The following is a 23,470-nucleotide window of genomic DNA, read 5'->3' as shown; positions in this document are numbered from 1 at the left end:
GTTCTTACATTTAAAATGGTATATAATAAAGAGAGCCCCTTACTGGGCAGGAGAACAAATACTCTAGGATTAGTCAATAAAGATTAACAAGCACTGAAAAAAGGAAATTAACAGACATTGAAAGGGAGGAGGAGAAGCAGAAGAAGATGATGATGATCAAGCAGTGAGGAGATATTTTAAGGAATCTGACTCATTTCAAAAAGATAATATTGAATTAAAAAGATAATCTTTTGGGACATATTTACAAACTTCTTTTACAACACGATACAGAAACAGAACAAGTCAAAACATGTTTTGTGAAATGGCTTCAAAACTTCGGGAAGAAGACTTTATTCCAGCAATGGGAAAGGCTATGGATGAAAGATAAAATTCATAGCAAGTCAAGCACATAGAGAAAATTGGTATAAAAAGTTTTATTGCTGATACATTACCCCAAAAGACATTGAGAAGATGGATTAAAAACTACAGAGGATTGTAGTGGAAGTGTAAAGAGATAGAGCAGAGGTGTTGAACTCATTTGTTATGAACAAAGCAGGAATCAAGTTGCACCTTTAAGACCAACCAAGTTTTATTCAGAACGTAAGTTTTCTTGTGCTCTCTAAGCACACTTCATCAGACGAGGGGATCAGGTATTGTGGGTTGAAATACAAGCAGTTTGTTGATTAAGTATGCAGACTGATCACATGGTAAACCAGTGCGGCTTGGCCATTTGGTCTGGATAGCCAAAAAAAGGTAATAAAGTCCTCTGCCAATTGGTGTTTCTGTAAATCTAGGTGAATCACAAAAGGATGTGTATTTCCTAGTTGTAGTCCACCTAATTTACTTATCAACATCAATCTATACATTATAAACATCATTCTAGTCTGCCATTAGAAAACATACAAGAATACATAAAATGAAAATGGGTTAAGTATATGTAATGAGATAAATAGCCAATATCCCTTATTGGAGTATGACAATATAAAACATTATTTTGATACACTATTATACATTGGAATACTGTGGATGTATAGCTATACTCACTGAGAGTGGGTTTAGCATATGTAATGAGATAAAAAAACCAACATCCCTGTTCAGTCCTGGGGAGGTGTTTGTTCCAAGTTTCATAATAATTATGCTTATGTTCTGAATAAAACTTGGTTGGTCTTAAAAGTGCCACTTGACTCTTTGTTCAACTACTTCAGACCAACACGGCTGCCCACTTGGATCTATCATTTGTTATGAGGGCTGGATCTGACATAAATGAGACCTTGCTGGGCCAGTCCGTGCCGGGTTGGGCCAAGCCATTTAATCAATCAATCAATCAATCAATCAATCACCTTTTATTTATATCCCGCCCTCCCCGCCAAAGCAGGCTCAGGGCAGCTAACAACAAAATTCAATAAACATTGTACAAATGTTTAAGATTAGGTAGCAGAGATAAAATTTTTTATAAAGAACACAGACAAACACAAATATATATATATTAAAACTTGAAACATGCTTTAAACATTAGCACTTATTGGTCTTAAAGATGCTTTCTTTGTATTTCTCCCATGGGATCCACGGAACTGGGCAACAGAAGCTCTGGCTCTTTCCTTCCTTCAAAACCAAAAAATACTGGAGTGACGGTAAAGATTAAATTTAAACAACAACCCAACACTAGGCAATTATGAATAAAGATGCCACGCAGTGGTTCAGCTCAAGGTCTGGAACGGACCTTGAGCTGAACCACTGTGTGGCATCTTTATTCATAATTGCCTAGTGTCGGGTCATCTTTCCTTCCCCAGGAGACGGGGGGAAGCTAAGCCAATAGAAGGAAGAGAGTCTTGGCTCAGTAGCTCTGCTGTGGGATTGAGAGAGCCTGCCAAAGCAAGCTATCCCTCCCCCCTTCCTCCCCAAGGATGGAGCCACAGCCAATAGAGAAAATAGAGGTTTTGCTCTGTAGCTCCTGTGCAATTGAGCAAGCCTTGCAAAGCAAGCTGTTATGCAGAAGGAAGCAAGATATAGGGAGAAGGAAGCAGATGACAGGCAGTTGCTTGGGGGCCTGATAGAAGCCCACTGGGGGCCTGATTCAGCTCCAAACTGCATGTTTGACACCCCTGACAGAGAGTACCTTATACCATATGTGGTGGTCTTGTAACAAAACTAACAAGTATTGGACAGAAATACTTATTGAATTTTTTTTAAATTTTGAATATCAAATTCGCTGTGTCACCAGAGACAGAGCTACTAGGAATTCTACTAGCAAATGTGGAAAGAACAATGTATGAATGGGTCAGATACATGTTAACTGCAGCAAGAGTAGTATTTGCAGCAAAATGGAAAACAGAGGTTTGCCCAACTCTTGAGAATTGAATAGATAAGATGCAAGAATATGCAGTTATGGCAAAATTGACAAACTACATTAATGAAAGACCAAAAGATGATTTTGAAAATAACTGGTGAGCTTTCTATTATTATTATTATAATTAATCTCTGTAGTTATATGTTTGAATAGTTTAATATTATATGATAAAACTATAGGTCGGTCATAATATAAAATTACAGATATGATTTTTATGTGCTTTCCATTATAACTATTGTGTGAGAATTTTGTAAAAAAATCCCTATGAGGTTACATACGTTATAGCATATAATAGATAAGATTAACAAGATATGGAAAATGATAATATTCAATGAGAAAATGGTAAAATTTAAAGCTTTACGTGGTCCAGGACCAACATACCTGAGGGACCGCCTTTCCCAATATACGCCCCAGAGGTCGTTGCGATCGGCTACGCAACACCTCCTGACCACCCCTGGCCTTAAGGATGTCTGACTTGCCTCAACCAGGCCCAGGGCCTTTTCAGCCCTGGCCCCTGCATGGTGGAATCAGCTCCCTGTGCAGATCCAGGCCCTGCCTGAATTACTGCCATTTCGTAGGGCCAGCAAGAAGGAGCTGTTCCGCTGAGCCTATGGTTGAGGCAGAGGGCGCCCTATTATTCCATCATTTTGCCTCTCTTGTGGTGACATCATGCTTATCACAGTGCAACTGGTTATTGATATGCTGTGCCCTGTCAGCTGGTGGTGCGTTTTATTTACTGTTTTTACTCTTAATTTTAAATTAGCTATTTAACTTTGATATGTAGGTTTTTATTGCTATTTTTATATGTTGTGATCCGCCTTGAGCCTGTTTCCGGGAAAAGGCGGAATATAAGCCTATTAAATAAATAAATAAAAATATAGTGACTAGGTTGTTATATAGATTTTTAAACCTATTATGTCATAAATATCTTTAAGCTTAAACCATCATGCCATATATATTATGTCACATATTTTAAAACTATTATGCCATATACTTTTAAAAATATACATATATATTTTGATGAAGGAGTGTCCTTAATACCTGTAAAATTGCCCTTCACGTTGTGTTTCTGGTAATTATATTTCCTGTGCATTTTTCCCCATTTCTTTTCCCATTCTTTCTTTCCTTAAAAACTCAAAATAAAGCTAGAAGAAGGGGGGGAGAGGAAGAGGAGCCCAGTCTAGAATGGAAACCGTTGCTTCCATCAACTGTGGGCCTGGCAGAACATCTCTGTCTTGCAGGACCTGCAGAACTGCATCAAATCTTGCAGGGCCTGGATCTCACTTGGCACAACATTCTACCAGGTTGGAGCCAAAGTCAAAAAAGCCAAAAAAAGCCCTGGCTCTGGTTGAGAACAGCCAGATATCTTGGGAGCCATGAATCACCAGCAGGGCATAATGTTCTTTGCGGGATATACTAGGAGAGGCGGTCTTAAAAGTATGCTGTTCCCAAGATCATTTAGAGCTTTAAAGGTTAAGACCCAAATCTTGAACCTGATCTGGTATTCAACCTGGAGCAGTGCAGCTGGTGGAGCACCAGTTGAGTATGGGCTCTAAAAGAAGTTTCTGTGAAAACATGCACTGCTGCATTCTGGACCAGTTGCAGTTTCTAGGTCAGTCTCAAGGGTAGCCCTGCATAAAGTATACATGAAGAATAATGAGAGGTCACTGCATTAAGGAATAAAATGCATAACTGGTATCAAATACTATGACAGCACTATTCCCAACTATAACCACTAAGAGAACTTCAGATAGTAACAATGATTTATAGTTTCCAAAACTTTGTGTTAGAGAAAAGGTTAAAAATTTTCTGTTGGCAGAGATCCTCTCCCCTATTGGCAGAGATCCTCTCTCCTATTTTCCAATTTGACACCCCCAGAGGCTCCATGGCTACATCTACTTGTATACAGGTAGCTCTGACTCTTTCATATCTGTGATGCATCACCATAATCAACATGGTATATTTTTGCAGTCTGTTAATCCTAATCTCACCATTTTCTAGTGACAAGTATCATGCAACCAAGAGGAAAGCCCAAAGAGTGAGTATTTACTTTTGACTTTTGGAAACATAATGTGCTGTGGTAAGAATGCACTTATCCAGAGTTAAGAAGAAGAAGATGAAGATATTGGATTTATATTCCGCCCTCCACTCCGAAGAGTCTCAGAGCGGCTCACAATCTCCTTTACCTTCCTCCTCCACAACAAACACCCTGTGAGGTGGGTGGGGCTGAGAGGGCTCTCACAGCAGCTGCCCTTTCAAGGACAACCTCTGCCAGAGCTATGGCTGACCCAAGGCCATTCCAGCAGGTGCAAGTGGAGGAGTGGGGAATCAAACCCGGTTCTCCCAGATAAGAGTCCGCACACTTAACCACTACACCAAACTGGCTCTCCAGTTAACTACATGTTCAAGAACCTAAGACATTTTAAAGAGAATTATATTAATGATAATATTTTAATGTTAATTTTCACATACCTAGTTAATCTATTTTAGAGGGAAAACGTTCATTTTTCACCTGTGAAGTGTCACTTTTCCTCTAAAAATAGTCAAAAGTGGAAGAATACGAAGGGGAAATGTATACTAGTCTGTAGGGATGGGCACAGATGGATAATCCTGGTTTGGTCTGGGGCTCACCAGCCAGGTGGTCCCAGACCGAACCCCAGACCTAAACCCTGAGCCCAAAAACCCCACTCAAAGAGAACCAGACACTCACCCCAAGCCCACCCAAAAAGCTTGGGGTGAATATCCAGGAAAGATCCCTTCCCCAGATCTCGGTTTGTGAGCCCTAAACTAAGCAAAGTCTGGGCTGGACACTGGCTCAGGGTTTGGGTCTGTGTTGATCTCTACTAGTTAGTACCTAATGTCCTCAACCTCACAACTTGCTAAGAGTGAAATGGGATTGCAAATGGGAGTAGATTAGGACCAGTTCACTAAATTCCATATAGTAGAATCTTGTCCTTTTTCAAGTTATGCATCTATCAAAATGCTATAGAAACATGCTCAGAAACAGTATTCTTTTGATTACTAGCTGTCATAGGAAAACATTGAGGTGTGCTTTTCATAACCTGTTCTGCTTAAGATTTCTCAGGGAAACCTGACTGAACAGTGCAGGGGAAAATGTGCTGGACAGACCTTTGAATAGGCAGTTCTTATATTCTTTTAACAATGATATGGAAATAAGATATATTTATTTCAACAAAGGATATTTATTTCAACAAAGGATACCTGTAACTGATGACCTTCGAGTGGTCATCTGTGCAGTCACACACTTGTAGCTGCACCTGCGCTGGAATATGCAGAGCCAAGCACAGGCGCAGTACCCAGTATGAGATCTGCACAAAGCCCACAAAGAAGATCTTAAAAGTTAGCCAAAGCAATCCCAAACATGCAGGTTTTTCTAATATGCCAGTTTACAGTCTCCCTTTGAAAATAAGACAGCAGACTCCCCTTTCCTTCCCCGCCTCCATCCTAGGAGGCTCTCATACATATTGAAATCCATCTTCCACCTAATTAGTGTGTAACACCTCCTAATCTCCATTTAAAGACATCTACAACCTGCAGACTTTGGGCTCCCACATGCATCAAAACAATTCCCTCTATTTTGTATTCAACTTCTAACCTGATGAAGTATTCTAAGGAACTCAAAAACTTGTGCTTATTATTTTGTGATTGTTTGCTTTGTGTAAATAAAGTGGTATTACACTACTAATAAAAATATTATAGTAGTTCTCCAATATTTACTTATCTATACAAGACATTTTATTCAACTGAGCTAGAAGAAGCCTCCTAATGCAAGCTATCCAGATAAAAACCTGATTGCATTCACCTGTAACTGGTGGGTTGTTCAGTCACACATGAGAACTGTCTGTGCGCATTCAGACCAACCATAGAAATAAACAGCTTTTTTTTTCTTCTAGCACAAAGTGCTCCCCTATTTCCCCCAGGATTTTCCCCATGACTGACGAGATAAGAGAGGGTGTGTGTACGTGCCCATCCTTATATTTCTAGAGATACTGCCAGCAATATATAACCACAGGAAAAAGAAGAGCTCACTGAATGACAGAAAGAGAGAGTTGTGTGACTGTATATTCCACCACATGATGAACATCACTTACAGCTAAATGCAACTACATTTTCATCTTTGTGGTGGCTGTGCAGTCCCTCCACCTGAACTGTGGTGGTGATGTTACTCTTATTCAAACAGGATACTTAGCACAGATTTTGCCACTTCTGCTTCCTTTCTAGGATGGATTTTAAGATAACAGTGAGGCCAACAATGTCACTACTCAACATATCACCTCTAGTGGCACTCCCTTCAGGAAGGGTGTTTTTACATTCAGTTTGATCCAGAGTTTTAGAGTCTTCCAATCGCCTACCACTGTTTCGCTTTAATTATTTTCCTTTTACATTTGTGGATTTGCTCTGCTCATTTTGCGTAGCCAAAGTTCTATATTGCCTGCTGAAAGTGTTTCAGTTTGGGGGGGAGGTGTCTCTGATCAGAGAGCAGCCGGAATACCAGTGCTTAATTAAATGTATACATATGATTGCTTGGAAATCGTGTCAACACTGCAAAAACAATACAAATTTAAATTACAAGATGAGGCAAGCAATGATATGTAAAAATTTCAAGTGCTGTCAGTTCTCATGCAAATTACTGCACCTTGTGGCTTTTGGAGGAGTCACATGAAAACTTTTAGAATACAAGTTTGAAATGCCTGTAGAGAAAAGACCGGATCAAAACTAGTTTAGAAAAGAATGCTGCAGCAGCAGCACTGGAACCCATCTCACCGAAACAAATGTAGATTCTTCGGGCAACAGTGATGCAAAACAGTTGTGAGAACATTAGGTAATGTAAAAGGTGAGTTTCCAATGCAGTGATAGAGAGTCACAAACTGTCAGTGTAAAAACACCCGAAGGCTGCAGAGGAAGCTTGTGCTATTATAGGGTACACCAAAACACCAATGGGGCACTGTACATGGGTTTCCTTGCAGCAAGCATATGTAAAGATAATGGACTGTGTGAGTGCACTCATACTTAGTCTACATCCTGCAAAACATATTAGTCCATTCTAAAAATCTTTGTGCATTGCAGGTAGGCTAGTGTTCTCCTGACATCGAATGTGTGAAGGACCCTTTGTCATCAGAATGTCAAGGAAAGAAAATTGACAATATGATGACTTGAGTGAGATGAAAACAGAATCAGGCCTCCATACACCCTGCTTTCATTTAGAATCGAACCCACCCCTAGCTGCAGGATCTGCCATCTGTCCTCATGCCACAGCCTGAGGGCAATCTACTCTATTCTCCCTGCAGCTGTAGAGCTATTCATCCACAGTCCAGCTAACTGAGCCCTAGCCAGAGGCTGGGGCAGCTCCTGTGGGGAATGAATTAGTCCTGGCACAGCTTTTCCCGAGAAGAGCTTTTGCTGCTCTTGTCCTTGTCCTCTTCTGAGGTTACCTGGCCCTGTAACTATCTGGTGTTTCCTGGCCTTGTCACAGTATGAGCTTAGGCTAGCAAGAGATGCCAAAGAAAAAGAGGAAGGGGTTCTTTTCTTATGCTCAAAGTAAGAAAAAGAGCAAGGACATGATAGGCCTGTTGCAAGCGCAGGAAAGTGAAATTGTAACAGGTGATGAAGAGAGGGCAGAACTGCTCAATTCCTATTTTTCCTCAATCATATCTTGTGAGGGAAAAGGTACTCAACATGGCAAAAACAATACAGGATGAGGAAAGGAAAGGAAAGGAAAGGAAACTGCAGCCCAGGATTGGCATGGGGCAGTACATAAACATCTAGTTTCTTTAAACGGAACAAAGTCGTCAGGGCCAGATGAACTGCATCCAAGGGTACTAAAAGATATTGTGGATGTAATTTCTGAGCCTCTGGTCATTATTTTTGAGAATTCTTGAAGAACAGGTGAGGTGCCAGAAGACTGGAGGTGGACAAATGCTGTCCCCATCTTCAAGAAAGGGAAAAAGAAGGATATGGGTAACTACTGACCCATCAGCTTGATGTCTATACCTGGAAAAGTTTTAGAACAAATCATCAGTCAGTCAGCCCTGGAACATTTAGAAAAGACATCTGTGATCAATAAGAGCCATCATGGGTTCCCAAAGAACATGTCATGTCAGACTAACCTGATCTCTGTTTTTTTGAGAAAGTTACTACCTTGCTGGATCAGGGGAATGCTATAGACATAGTCTATCTTGATTTCAGTAAGGCTTCTGATAAGATTCCACATACTATCCTTGTTGATAAGTTGGTAGAGTGTGGTTTGGATCCTGTTACTGTTAGGTTGATCTGTAACTGGATGACAGATCACACCCAAAGAGAGCTTGCGAATGGTTCTTTAAAAAAAATAAATAAATAGATTTAATAGATTTTAATGAATTTTAATGGGGATAAATACCAAGTTCTGCATTTAGGTAGGAAAAATCCAATGCATCATTATAGGATGGGGGAGCCTTGTCTTGGCAGTAGTAAGTGTAAAAAAGATCTGGGGGTTTTAGTGGACTGTCCACTGTCCATGAGTCAGCAGTGTGATGCAGTAGCTAAGAAGGCAAATGTGATCTTTGCCTGTATCAACAAGAAATATAGTGTCCAGATCACGTGAAATAATGGTATTGTTTTACTTCACTTTGGACAGACTTCACTTTGTGCATTGTGTTCAGTTTTGGGCACTATAATTTAAGATAGACAAGCTGGAATGTGTTCAGAAGAAGGCAACAATGATGGTGAGGGGTCTGGAGACCAAGTTCTATGAGGAAAGACTGAAGGAGCTGGGTATGTTTAGCTTGGAGAGGAGATGACTGAGAGGTGATATGATAACCATCTTCAAGTACTTGAAGAGCAGTCATGTAGAGGATGGTGTGGAGTTGTTTTCTGTTGCCCCAGAAGGTTGGACCAGAACCAATGGGCTAAGATTAAATCAGAACAGTTTTCGACTATACATTAGGAAGAACTTCCTAACAGAGTAAAGGCTTCCTCAGAAGGCGGTGGGCTTTCCTACTGTGGAGGTTTTCAAACAAAGCCTCTGTGAATTTCGGCTGGTCATGAGAAGGCGGGCAAGAAGATTTGCATCAGAGCTTAGTTCTTGTGCCCTTTCTTACATGCCCAGGGAAATGCTGTTTGCCACTTTGGGGTCAAGCAGCAGGTTATCTAAAGGCCAATTTTGCCAAGGATGCTAGATTTTGTTTTAATGTTTCTTTGTTTGCTATTTTCTGGGCTTGGAGCAGGGGTCACAAGGGCTATGTGGGGGGTATTCATGAATTCCCTGCATTGTGCCAAGGGTTGGACTAGATTACCCTGGAGGTTCCTTCAAACTCTATGATTCTAACCCCTACCAGAGCTTTCCATTGTGAAACTTCCACAATCAGGGAATTGGCCACAGGGTGAATAAAAAGGAAAATGCATCCTTCTTACCTACATTTGTATATAGGTTCTGTTTTCTTGACTATAGAGATAACTATAGCCAGGTCAGCCAAGGACTCTGGGGTTACCTTCATAGATCCCTGTCATTTGGAAATGCTACTGGACACAGGCTCTGAATGCAAGACCTTAAATATTATATCCAATTTAGCCATTTGAGGCATCTGCTCTGCATATGATCTAGTTCATCACTTAAGAGAAACAGGGGAAAACTCCATCCCTGCATCATCTGGTACTTCCTCTGAGGAAGTATCTCATTCTGAGATATTTCAAATTCTGAATCCAAGTCTCTGGTCTCTTTAGAGTATGATAAGGTGTTCTGATGAATGCCCTATTGCTCCTTGACTTAGGAATAAATTACTTGCAAACTGGGTATCAAGTGATGTCATAGAAATCAGCCAAATGTAAAAGACAAAGGGAATGGTGATCCCTTTTCCCCTTTGTCTCAGCCATATTTACCTCACATTTCATTCACTTTCAAAAAAGCCTTTTGTGCCTTGAGGCTGACAGGAACAGAAAAAGCACAGGAATAGTTTTCAACAAGGCAAAAACAATGTGGGAAAAAACCAAGGAGGTAAAAATAATTTTACCTTTCTGTCTCTTTTTTTTCTGAGTAGTATGATGACAGTACAACCTCTCTCTGCAATAGCGAAGAGCATATCATGTGCTGGAAAGCAAGAAAAAAGCCTGGGAGAGGGAGAAGAGCGGTTTGCACTAGAAGTAAAATTAGTTCTTTATCGCCACTGCTGGTATGTGTGCACACAGTTCCTGTAAGGGACTACACAGCGCATCAAGAAGATGAACAAAATCCAGCATGTTCACTGATATGGTAAAAAGAGCAGGGTGGACCATAATGGATGACTGGAGATATGAAGTCCTGGTATAAAGGGAGGGTTGGGGGGGGGGATGGGAAACATTTTCCATTCTCCCAAAAACAACTTTGAAAAACGTTTCAAAGGAAAAACTGAACTTTGGGGAGAAGCTGGGAAAATCAGTTCAAAACATGGGCTGAAATTATTTATAAGAAATTGTTTTAAAATATTGTTTTAACTGCCCTTTATTTTTAACAATGATGTAAGACAATTTACAGTTAAGCATGAACAACTCTCAAATCCTCCCTTTTCTGCAGCATGTGAAAGAAACTGATCTATTTACGAATATACAAACTAAATAATAAAGAAGACTAACATGAAATACCAGAAAAGCTTGTTTTGAATTGTGTAAACCTTTAGGGCTTTTTAAATGTCCATGCTAATAAAGATGAATGTTCAGAATCAGACATGATTGATCTTTCAAGGAACTGATTCTGGTTCAAGAAAACCTTGAGATAACATTTTAAGAATATATTTTATTCTTTCAATGATACAAGATTGACCTGGTGGCATGTACCCAGTTCCCTGGGGGTGGCTTAGAAGCCAGTTTGTAGCAGGTCTTCATGATGGTTAACATGCAGTGGTTAATCTACTTGCATAGCTGCTGGCCCTGCCCTCTGCTGAGTGAGGCTCCTATTTAAGGCTGCTCTTGACCTGTGGACCTGAAACTGCTTAGATTACTTGTTAAATATACTTAGAAGGCATCAATGTCAGCAGACAGTGCCTATCTAGTCACCTGCATGGACTGTGCCATGTTTGTTTTCCTCCCAGAAGAAAAGATGGACTACACCTGCCAGAAGTGTAAGCTAGTCAGGCTTTTGGAGAAGAAGATTCAGAGCCTGGAGGAGAGGATCACCACACTTCAGGAAATCAAGGCAGGAGGGCAATTCATTGACAAGAGCCTGGAGGCTCAGCAGAGGCATGATAAAAACACCCAAACAGAAGGAAAAATTGTTCTACCTTTTGAGCTTCCACTCAGTTCTGTGGTACAAATCCAAAGATGTCCACAAAGATGATGCTCAGGTCCCCTTGAGCTCAATAATAGATCTGAGGTGCTTGAGATGGTGATGGAGTCAAGGGTAGCAGTGGAACCACAAGGACTTGGAAGAGGGAATTAAGAGGGCATGGGACAATGAGGAAGTGGAAGGAAACGGAAAGTGGTGGTCATTGGGAACTCTCTGCTCAGGGGTATGGAGTGTCACGTGTCCAGGCCTGATCCTCTTCTCTGAGAGATGTGTTGCTTGCTGGAGTCTAGGATTCAAGATATTACACATCGACTGCCAAAGCTGATCAGACCTACTGATCAATACCCGTTTGTGATGGTCCATGTGGGGACGAATGACACAGCCACAAATATCATTGAGAGAATTAAGGAGGACTCTGATGCTTTTGGAAGGCAGTTGAAAGCACAGGGGGCACAGGTGGTCTTCTCATCTATCCTTCCTGTCGAAGGAAGAGAAAAGCAATGGGAGCAGACCATACCTGAAGTGAATCCTTGGCTGCGATGGTGGTGCCGGAGGGAGTGCTTTGGATTCTGGGATCATAGGATAAGCTTTCTTAAAGAAGGCCTACTAGCACATGATGGCCTTCACCTCTCAGGACTAGGGAAGAAAATCTTTGGAAAGAACTTGGAGAATCTCATCAGGAAAGCTTTAAACTGATGCCATAAAGGGAAGGTGACAATCAACATAGGGATCATAATGTAGAAGAACAATCACCAGGGACCCATCCGGGGAAGACAGGTCAAACAAAGTCACGGGTACAAGGCTACAAGTGCCTATATGCTAATGCCTGAAGTATGGGTGATAAGAAGGGTGAGTTTGAGCAAACTATGATATAGAGGGCTATGATATAGTAGGGATTACTGAGACTTGGTGGGATGATTCTCATGACTGGAATGTGGTAGTGGATGGATGTGAGTTGTTCAAGAAAAACTGTAAGGGCAGAAGAGGAGGTGGAGTGGCATTGTATGTGAGGAGGGGGCTTTATTGTCAAGAAATTCTGGAGAATGTGGTTGATAGTCCAGTGGAAAGTATATGGGTAAAAATAAGGGGAGGACAAACGATATTGTGGTTGGAGTCTGCTACAGACCATCTGACCAGGAAGATGATTTGGATGCTGCCCTCTTTGAACAGATTAATAGTGTAGCCAGACATAAGAACCTTATAATTATGGGTGATTTCAACTTCCCCGATGTATGCTGGGAGACAAGCTTAGCAAGGCAACAAGAATCACACAACTTCCTGACCTGTCTGGCCGATAACTTCCTTTCTCAATTGATGAAAGAAGCCATTAAGGGCTTGGCCATACTAGACTTAATATTAACCAACAAGGAAGAGTTGGTAGATGGGGTGAAGGTGGTGGGGACTTTAGGGGGAAGTGACCATGTGCTCCTAGAATTCCTCTTGCCAAAGGGGGGGGGGGGCAAGGAGATTTGTAGCCAGACTTCTAGGTTAGATTTACATAGGGCTAACTTTGATTAGGGTGGTACCATGGGAAAGGGTGATGGAAGGGAAAAGAGCGAGTGAAGGGTGGGCTCTTCTCAAACATGAGCTTTTGCAAGCTCAAGCCCTCACTGTTCCAGCAAGTTGGAAACATGGTAAGGGATCTAAGAAGCCGATGTGGATGAAAAGAGAGCTCCAGAATAAGCTAAGGGAGAAAAAGTAAATGTTCAGGAGAGAAGGACTGACCTCTAAAGAGGATTATATGGGAGTTACTAGGTACTGCAGATTGGCCATCAGAGAGGCCAAAGCTCAGTAGGAGGTCTCTCTACAACAAGAAGAATTTCTTCAGATATGTGAGAAGCCATTTATACTCCTTTCTGCTCCCTGTGGAAAGCAGCAGGGAGCAGAAAGCAGGGGTCACAAACCCATTTCAGTTCATATAGATTTCTGGTCAGTTCATGGTTTAGCTATGAACTAAACAGCAAAAATGTTGTTTATGCCTATCCCTAGTTAGGAGAGCACTGTCCATTTTATCTCAACAGGATAGTCATAAGAACATAAGAACATACTTTTGTTGTCCACCCTGGTGATGAGTGTGTAGAAAGATATAAAACAGCTGGTTCATTCAACTGACTGGAAAAGCTTCACCAATTGAGTGATTTCCTGTACTGCTGCAGTAATTGCTGACTTGTTGGATAAGGGAAATAGGTTGATATCTGGCATGCTCATCTATGTTAAAGTGGGGATAAGAGACCTGCAGAGAGGAATGAGTCACTATTCCTTTGTAACTGAAGGAGTCTGCAAGGATATTGTCTTTGTAAGCAAAATGTATTACTGCATGCATGTTAACAGATGTATCTCTTCTCAGAAGGTGCAGGTGGGGAGGGATGGTGGCTCAGTGGTAGAGCATCTGCTTGGGAAGCAGAAGGTCCCAGGTTCAATCCCTGGCATCTCCAAAAAAGGGTCCAGGCAAATAGGTGTGAAAAACCTTAGCTTGAGACCCTGGAGAGCCACTGCTAGTCTGAGAAGACAATACTGACTTTGATGGACCAAGGGTCTGATTCAGTATAAGGCAGCTTCATATGTTCAAAGGTGAGGCAGACAGAATCATCGAGGCTGTGCCATTTTGCTTGCCGATAGACTATCTGTTTTATATACCGTCATCACCTGCGACTCCTTGAGCGCTTTCATCAGCGCTGCCTTTGCACCATCCTCAACATCCACTGGAGTGACTTTGTGACCAACACTGAAGTCCTCAAGAGGGCGGAGGTTACAAGCATCGAGGCACTGCTGTTGAAGACGCAGCTGCGCTGGGCAGGGCATATTTCTAGGATGGAAAACCACCGCCTTCCCAAGATTGCTCTGTATGGCGAACTTTCCACCGGCCATCGAAATAGAGGGGCACCAAAGAAGAGGTACAAGGACTCCTTGAAGAAATCCCTTGGCACTTGTCGCATCAACCATCACCAGTGATCTGACCTAGCCTCAGATCGCAAAGCATGGAGGCACACCATCCACCAGGCTGTCTCTTCCTTTGAGAACGCACGCATAGCTGGTCTTGAGGACAAAAGGAGATTGAGGAAGAATCGCACTGCTACAGCACCAACCCCAAATCAGACTTTTCCCTGCAGCCACTGTGGCCGGATCTGCCTGTCCCGCATTGGTCTTGTCAGCCACCAGTGAGCCTGCAGCAGACGTGGACTACTGCACCCTTCTTAAATCTTCGTTCGCGAAGTCAAGCCGAGAGAGAGAGAGAGACTATCTGGCAGCCACTTGTACTACTTTGCTCTGGGAGAAAAACACAGAGTGATCTTACGAAGGTAGGAAAAAGGGTGTTCGGTAACAAGTCTTGCTAACCTAATAAGGAGGGCTTTAAACTAAGTAGTATGGGGGAGCGAGACAATAATTCAAAGCTTTGTATGATGCCAAGAACTGGAGATAAGAACACTAAAGCTTTGCAGAGAGTGGCACATACGCTAGGTAACATTAACTTGCAGATATGTATGGAAACAAAACCCTCAGGATGCATAAAACATGGATTATGATGTCTCTACAATAATGCACAGAGTATGGGAGACAAACAGGAGAAACTGGAATCCTAATACAAGAAGGAGACTATGACATAATAACCCTTACTGAAACTTGGTGGGATGACACAATTGGAATATTAGGATTCAGGGTACAACTTATTTAAAAGGGACAGACAAATAAGGAAGGGCGAAGGCTTAGTATTATATGTGAAGGAAGTATATATTTGTGAGGAAATACATAAACCTGAGCATGGCACCTCGGTTGATAACAGTGATATTATGGTGGGGGTCTGCTATAGACCACCAAGTCAGGCAGAGGACTTGGATGAGATATGCCTACAACAGATTGCAAAGTTCTCCAAGGGACACAGTGATCATGGGAGATTTCAATTACTCAGATCTGTTGGAAATCCAACTCTGCTAAAAACAAAAGGTCAAATAAATTCCTGACTTGTCTTACTGACAACTTCCTTTTCCAGAAAATGAAGAAGGAAACAAGGGGATCTGCTATCTTGGACTTGATTCTCACCAACAAGGAAGAATTGGTTGATGAGGTGGAAATAGTGGGCACCCTGGGCAGTAGTGACGATATGATTTTGGAATTTACAGTCTTAGGGAAGGGAAAAGCTGTATATAGTCAGACTTATAGGTTGGACTTCGGAAAGGCAAACTTTGATAAACTTAGAACTATGATGGGTAAAATCCTATGGTCAGAAATACTTAAGAAGAAGAGGGTTCAAGAGGGGTGGGAGTTTCTTAAAAGTGAAGTATTGAAAACGCAATCACAGATGATTCCTATGAGAATAAAAAATGGGAGAAGCCTAGAGAAGCCGAGGTGGCTCCATAAGCAGCTCTTTAAAGATTTGAGAAATAAAAAGACTCATTTAGAAAATGGAAGGAGGGCCTTATAACCAAGGATGAATATAAACAAATCACCAGTGCTTGTAGAGAAGAAGTTGTTGTTCAGTCACACAGTCGAGTCTGACTCTTTGCGACCCCATGGACAAAGTCACGCCAGGCCCTCCTGTCTTCCATCATCCTCTGAAGTCTGCTCAAATTCGTGTCTTTTACATCAGTAACGCTCTCCAGCAATCTCAACTTTTGCCATCCCCTTCTTCTTTTGCCTTCTGTCTTTCCTAGCATCAGGATCTTCTTCAGTGAGTGCTCCCTTCTCATTTGGTGGCCAAAGTATTTGAGTTTCAGCTTCAGCATCTGACTTTCCAGGGAACAGTCTGGGTTGATTTCCCTTAGGACTGACCTACTGGATCTTCTTGCATAGTCCAAGGGACTCTCAAGATTCTTCTCCAGCACCACAGCTCAAAAGCACCTATTCTTCTGCATTCGGCCTTCCTTATGGTCCAGCTCTCATAGCCATACATTACTACTGGGAATACCATCGCTTTGATTATGCGGACTTTTGTTGGCAAAGAAGAAGTTAGGAAAGCTTAAGCTCAGTATCTTAGGCTAGTCAAAGATGCTATAAACAACAAAAAAGGGTTCTTTTCTTATGTTCAAAGTAAGAAAATGAGCAAGGACATGGTAGGCCCATTGTGAGGAAAGTGAAATTTTAACAGGTGAAGAGAGGGCAGAACTGCTCAATTCCTACTTTTCCTCAGTCATCTCTTCTGAGGGAAACAGTGCTCAACATGGCAAAAACAGAACATTTAATGAGGCTATGGAGTTCCAATGTAGGGTTAACTGGAAAAAGCATTGCATGAATGTAGTTACAAGTTGGACCAGTGTATGGGCTCTGTGCAGTAATAGAAATACCATCACAGCTAAGCATTGCACAGATGAATGATAGAGTCCTGGTATGATATGGATGAAACTTCTTCCCTGTTAATACACAGCCCAGGGTAGCTAGCAGATGCAGAGACTGTCAGCAAGCAAGACCAAGATGGTTCTCTAATCAAGAATGTTAAAAAAGAGGGAAATTGACAGTAATCTGTCAAAACATATTCCAAGAAATTCAACTTTATTAAACTTTCAAGTCACTATAATTCTTTGTCAATGTTCTTTTACTGAAGTTTTTGAAATGCAGTTTTCTATAAATATTAATTAATTAGTATAAAAAGCAGCACTCAGTACAAAATCCCCCGTTAAATAAAATATCTGATTCTAAAAAGAGCAGCAGAGAAAAACTTTGCCTTTATAAATTTATACTTGCAATGTTTTTTTTCCCTTAACCTCAGAATTTAAAGAAATAACATTATTTCCATAGATTCAATGTTTTGTACTGAAATTTCTATTTTGTTTATAAACAAAGTAAATAATGATAAATCTGCAAGAATAGGTGGGTGAACTTTGTATTTCAGATAAAATTTGTAACAAATAATAAAGACATTCATAGCTACATATGCAGTAATTTCATTTCATTACAGAAATCTTCATTTCTTTATAGAGATTTCATTATAGAACTCTTCATCCTTGGTGATAAGCATCCCTGGAAATAAATATGAGTAGGATAAAATGGACGCAACATTGCCACAAGCAGGGCAGCCATCTCCATGATCTATAAAAGACCCACTCAGCTGAGGAACAGGGTCCCTAGAGGAACCACAGCCCTCCTGTACAGAAAATTCAATGCCACCTCCTCCAGTTGCCATCTTAAAAGCCACTAATATTTAAGAAATGCTGATATTTTAAACACATCCCTATTAGAACCAGAGCTATCAATACCTATTATAGAACTGATACACTTAGCTCTCTGTTTTCAGAAGTATAATAATACTTTAAAGACGACATTTCTGTACATCCCTCAGCTGCACATTAAGAAATCTACTGTAAACTTTAGTAGCATTTTAAATACTCCTAAGTACAAGTTGATCTCATTTTTATTTTTAAGCCACCTCAAGCAGGACTCCTGGGAGGTGGTAGTGTCTAAATAAATAAATCACAGTGAAAAGACAGAAGAGGATCCTGTGTCAAAAAGTTTCAAAGCACTATATAGTTTTTTAAAGTGTTTATGCAAACTGTTAATTACCTGAGGTGGGTGACTTGCAACGATCTTCTTGTACTGCAGTGCCTTCATTAATGTCACAAAGACCAGCTGTAAAATATGGGATCATGTTAGCTTTCTTTTCTTTTTTTTTAAGCTCAGTGGCTGTTAATAATGTGTCTTTACTAGACATTAAAATACATCTTTCACCGGGCTTGGATGAGACAACAGTTAAACAATGGAATTTTTGCTTTGCTGTTAAACATAGTAGGATCATTAAAATTCCAAAATTAGGAAAAGGCAGGCATTGTAAAAATTCAGAAACAGTGAAAAGGGAGATCATACACTTATGTATGATTGTAGGTTTTAGCATTATACATGTGATTTTAAAAACTGTACTTCTGCAAATGAAACATATCTCAAAGTTAGGTGTAAATATGAATATCAGTATATCTAAGCAGATATTATAACTTAAAGAACAAATGGCCTATTACAAAAATGACTGGACTGTAAACCCCATCCCTTGACTTTTAGAAAACAAATCAAAACTATAGAGCTGGATTTATTGGTCATTTTTCAACAATCAATGGGGCAGTGGTTTTTGTTGACTCCACCCTCCCATTGCAGACCCATATTTTCCCTTCATGCTGTTGTTGAGGGTCTTGTTCTCAGGGCACAACATTTCAGGGAGCTTAGTGGGCTGCAATGAAAGGAATGGAGGCAAGAAAGTTCTGTTCTGCTGACAGACATACCATCTGTTTGTGGGATCTGAAATTTAATATTAAGAATGAAGAAAGGTAATTTACAGTTGAAGCCAACATTTCTGCTCACCAGGGCACTCATAATGTATATATTGATCTTTAAAGAAACAGACCACCCATATAATCTGGTTGGCAGCTACAACCAGCAACATATAAATATATAATATAAAATAATTAGTACTGTAACAGTGTTTTATTAATCATAAAAGGAACCACAATTTTTGGCTTAGGGGCAGATCCAAAATGTAAAAGTGTTGGATTTCTAGTTATACAAAGTACAGGCCATGCTTCTCTTCTATCTTGAGCACTATCATGACTGCACCAACCAAAGCCTCTTTCTTTCTATTGCTACAGTGGCCCATTTAATAGCACTGAACAGTGTACCTAAGAAGACTGTTTCTACACTCAGGGTTGATTCTGATTTTATGAGCATTGAATCCACCTGCAGAAAACTCCTGTTCAAAAAGTACTCTTGCAAAGTGAGGAGCAACTCCAGGGTGAAACTGCTTTTGGTGCCAATTCAAGAAAAGGAGTGTAGACGACTTAAGATAATGCAAAGTAAGACAGAAGTGACAGCAGTATGCAATATAGTTGAACATTTTAAATGTGCACTGAGAGAGGATCTTTTGTCAAGTGTAGAAACAGCTATAAACTGCCAGTTATAGTTGGGTTTGTTGTTTTCTTTGAGAACTGAAGTTCGTATGCTTGAGGCAGTGACACATGGTTTAAGCTAGGAATGTGAGCCGAGAAAAAAAACATTATGACTTCAGATCCAGGTTTCAAAGTATGGGCGATATTTACCATGACTGTTCATTTTTGTGTAGGACATTACTGGTTTGGGTTTAAAATCTGTGTGATTCCAACATTCATGACCATTATTTTCAATTGGAAATGTATATGAGAGTCTGGGGCAAATGTTTATAAAGATAATAGCATCAAATTTGCACAGAACATACTCCTCCCTTTAGTCTGAAGACCCCCTGCCCATTTTTAAGGGAACTGGACCAAGGGGGGGAATATCATAGACCCCCTAAGTAGATGCCTCTCAGCACAAACTCAGTTCTCTCCAATGATTCCTACAACATCAGTCAAGCAGCAGCCCAGCAGGAGAGCTCCAGCTGTCCATGACATTAAAAAAAAAAATTCTGTCTGTATTTTCCTACTCTTACAGTGACTGACTGACAGTAAAAAATTCTTATCTTTCTACTAAAAACTCTGCATTTGTAGTTGCTGTCTGTTTGTTTCCTTTCACAAAGTAAAAGTTCCTTCCTTTGCACACTCTCCTTCCCATCCCTTGCCATTTTGGGAATGTACTAAAACAAATGACAGGAATACCTTTTGGGAGCAAAGGGAGAGCCATTTTGTTGTAGTGTTTAAGTGAGTGGATTCTTATCTGGGAGAACCGGGTTTGATTCCCCACTCCTTCACTTGCACCAGCTGGAAAGGCCTTGGGTCAGCCATAGCTCTGGCAGATGTTGTCCTTGAAAGGGCAGCTGCTGTGAGAGTCCTCTCAGCCCCACCCACCTCACAGGGTGTCTGTTGTGGGGGAGGAAGATAAAGGAGATTGTGAGCTACTCTGAGATTCGGAGTGGAGGGCGGGATATAAATCCAATATCATCATCTTCTTCTTTAGGACCAAGAAATATAATAGGAACCAGGAATGTCAGCCAATCTGCATAGGCTCCATTGAAATATGTTACAGCACACAAAAGTTGCAATAAAATGCAGAACAGATTATGAGAAACTTGTCCTGTCCCTGGAATGACAGCCTCCACAGTGGAATGGTCCAGAGAAAATGTTCTGGGATTGGGATGACAGCCTCAGGGACTTGAATCAGTGCTCTGGGAGTTGTCATTCCAGTCCCAGAGCAGTTTATCTGGGCTCAGGGACCATCATTCTGCTCCCAGAGACCACCATTTCAATCTAAAGGCTATTATTCCAGGCCCAGGGGAGGTTTCTAATCCATTCCACATTTTAATTGCAACGTTTGTGTGCTATAATATATTTTAATGGAGCCTATGTAAGACAATTCGCAGTCTTGACTCTCATTATATTCAGTGAGCCTTCAGGCAGTTTCCATTGTTCTGAATGGCTATTCTTGTAAATGGCCTTAGAACATCCCACCATTATGCCACATTTCAGAGGGTCTGGAGTGGCTGTTTTTCAACCAAATGACACCAAAATTGCAGAGGAGTAAGTGCTGCTTGTCTACTAAGGAACCGAGTTTCAAGCAAACTGGACCAAGGGGATGAATTCCAAGGGCCCCTAAACAAGCTGCCCCAGCTCTCTTATATACCTAACCACAGAAGAACAAAAAGCCTCTCATCCCACAAAGGAGGGAGAGAAAGAAAACTGCAACTCTTAATGGCTTGTCTCCAAAGGTTATTGGCTGGAGGTGCTCTGTGCTCCTCCCTTGCAAGGATCTGGTTGGAAGAGAGACATGCCACTGCTCAAAAAATCAGTATAATCAAGGAAAAACACAAGCAGCCCTGACCTGAATAGCTCAGGCAAGCCTGATCTCATCAGATCTTGTAAGCTAAGTAGGGCTGACTCTGGAAAATACTTGGATGGGAGACCTCCTTGGAATAGAGGTCTGCTGCACAACATCCTCTTGCAGTCCCTGGTTCTAAGGATGCCCGACTGGCCTCAATGAGGGCCAGGGACTTTTCGGTCCAGGCCCCAACCTGGTGGAATGAGTTCTCACTAGAGATCCAAGTTCCACAAGGCTTGCAAGATAGAGCTCTTCCACCAGGCTTTTAACTGATCCAGTGTCTCTCCTCTTTCCTATCAGGTATGTTAATTCCTAAATAAACCTTTATCTACTTTTTAATTACTCTGCCAACATAGTTAATTACTCTGCCAACATAGTTTACACTGATTGGCCTGTATCCTACCACTCTACTCAGCAAAACCAGAAACACTCTGAAAGCCTAAAGAGCCTTTCTCCATCTTAGAAAAGAGCTACTTGAGTTGTTGGAAGGATCCTGAGGAAGACTTCAAACTTTATTGAGCAGACTGGTCGGACCCAGGCCATATATTTTGTCCTACATGTGTGTCTAATCAAATAGATGTTTGCAGAGTTATGATCAGGCTTTTGGGGGGCAAGAGCACACAGGAGCGGAGCTCTGCCTGGGCTGGCCAGGGCTCCAGATGGCATTCTGGAAAGGCATAGGGAAGCATCTTTAAATGCCTCCCCAATGGCTTCAGCACTGGGAAGGCATAGGAGAGTTCCTCCTGGGCTTTTTCTACAAAGGAAGAGAAGGAGCAGGCAAAGCAGCAACAAGAAGGGTAGCATGGAAACTCAAAGACCAGTCAGCAAATCCTGGAGCAGTGCAAAAACTGCAAAGCAAGAACAAGCAAACCAAGAGCTTTGGGCAGGACAGGCATGCAATGATGTTGGCTTAGTGAGTTGCGACAGTGACTGACATGAGACTGTATATGGGGAAAGGGGCTCTACAATTGCCTGATTCAATTCAAATACTGTGTTCTTTCCTTTGGGGCACACTGAGCTGAGCACTATTCATTTGCAGTAATTGTAAGCACTGCTGAATACTCCATACAATTTTGCTCATCATCTGATCTTTTTCCAAAGAAGTTTGGCACCCTTGTCTTATTTCCTTTGGCAACTCCTAGATTTCAGAGGGATAGCCATATTAATATGCTGCAGAAAATACTAAAAGGAATCTTGTGGCTTTTCAAAGTCTATTAGATTTCCTGTGGCATGTGATTTGTTTCATCAGACTTTAAGCAGCTACCGAGACTGCTGTTTATTCTTCCTCCTCGACCTCTCCTGAAGTGTGAGAGACTGGAGCAGTTTTCCTTTAGAGAGCTGTCTACCTTCTCTCAGCAGCTATATGGTGATGTAGAATTGCAGATTGCAGAAGAAGAATTGCAGATTTATACCCCGCCCTTCTCTCTGAATCAGAGACTCAGAGCGGCTTACAATCTCCTATATCTTCTCCCCCCACAACAGACACCTTGTGAGGTGGGTGGGGCTGAGAGGGCTCTCACAGCAGCTGCCCTTTCAAGGACAACCTCTGCCAGAGCTATGGCTAACCCAAGGCCATTCCAGCAGGTGCAAGTGGAGGAGTGGGGAATCAAACCCGGTTCTCCCAGATAAGAGTCCACATACTTAACCACTACACCAAACTGACTCTCCTACACCAAACTGGCTCTCAGTTTCTGAAGGGAGAGGGGAACAGCCAGTCTTTAAGCTTTGTAGCCTTCCTGTGAACTAAGCTTTGGAGAGAAGGGAACATCAAGAAAGCAAAGAGGCACAGCACTAAGACACCTTCCCCACTGTACAAAACAGCAAAACAGGGGCTACTAAATAAGTTTTAGGCATGTCTGTTTTTAAAAAAGATAAAGGTAGTCCCCTGTGCAAGCACCAGTCATTTCTGCCTCTGGGGTGATGTCACATCACAACGTTTTCATGGCAGACTTTTTACAGGGTGGTTTGCCATTGCCTTCCCCAGTCATCTACACTCTCCCCCCAGCAAGCTGGGTACTCATTTTACCGACCTCAGAAGGAAGGATGGCTGAGTCAACCTTGAGCCGGCTACCTGAACCCAGCTTCCGCCGGGATCAAACTCAGGCCGTGTGCAGAGAGTTTGGACTGTAGTATTGCAGCTCTACTGTACAGGAAGACTAAAAAATATTTTATAGGAAAATAAAGAATTG

At 41.5% G+C, this 23,470-nt stretch overlaps 1 protein-coding gene across 4 annotated transcripts in view; it reads right to left on the bottom strand.

Annotated features, from left to right (window-relative positions):
- The window catches only part of STXBP5 (syntaxin binding protein 5), a 306,923-nt gene that overhangs the window by 37,719 nt on the left and 245,734 nt on the right, over positions 1-23,470 (bottom strand). For all 4 annotated transcript variants that reach the window (XM_060240653.1, XM_060240661.1, XM_060240670.1 and 1 more), the window contains one exon: positions 18,075-18,140. In XM_060240653.1, the coding sequence (XP_060096636.1) occupies positions 18,075-18,140 (66 nt within the window). The remainder of the gene's footprint in view (positions 1-18,074; positions 18,141-23,470) is intronic.

Source organism: Heteronotia binoei, chromosome 1 (assembly GCF_032191835.1).
Source record: "Heteronotia binoei isolate CCM8104 ecotype False Entrance Well chromosome 1, APGP_CSIRO_Hbin_v1, whole genome shotgun sequence".
In the NCBI taxonomy this organism is placed as follows: Eukaryota; Metazoa; Chordata; class Lepidosauria; order Squamata; family Gekkonidae; genus Heteronotia; species Heteronotia binoei.
This window is presented reverse-complemented; position numbering and strand designations above follow the sequence as displayed.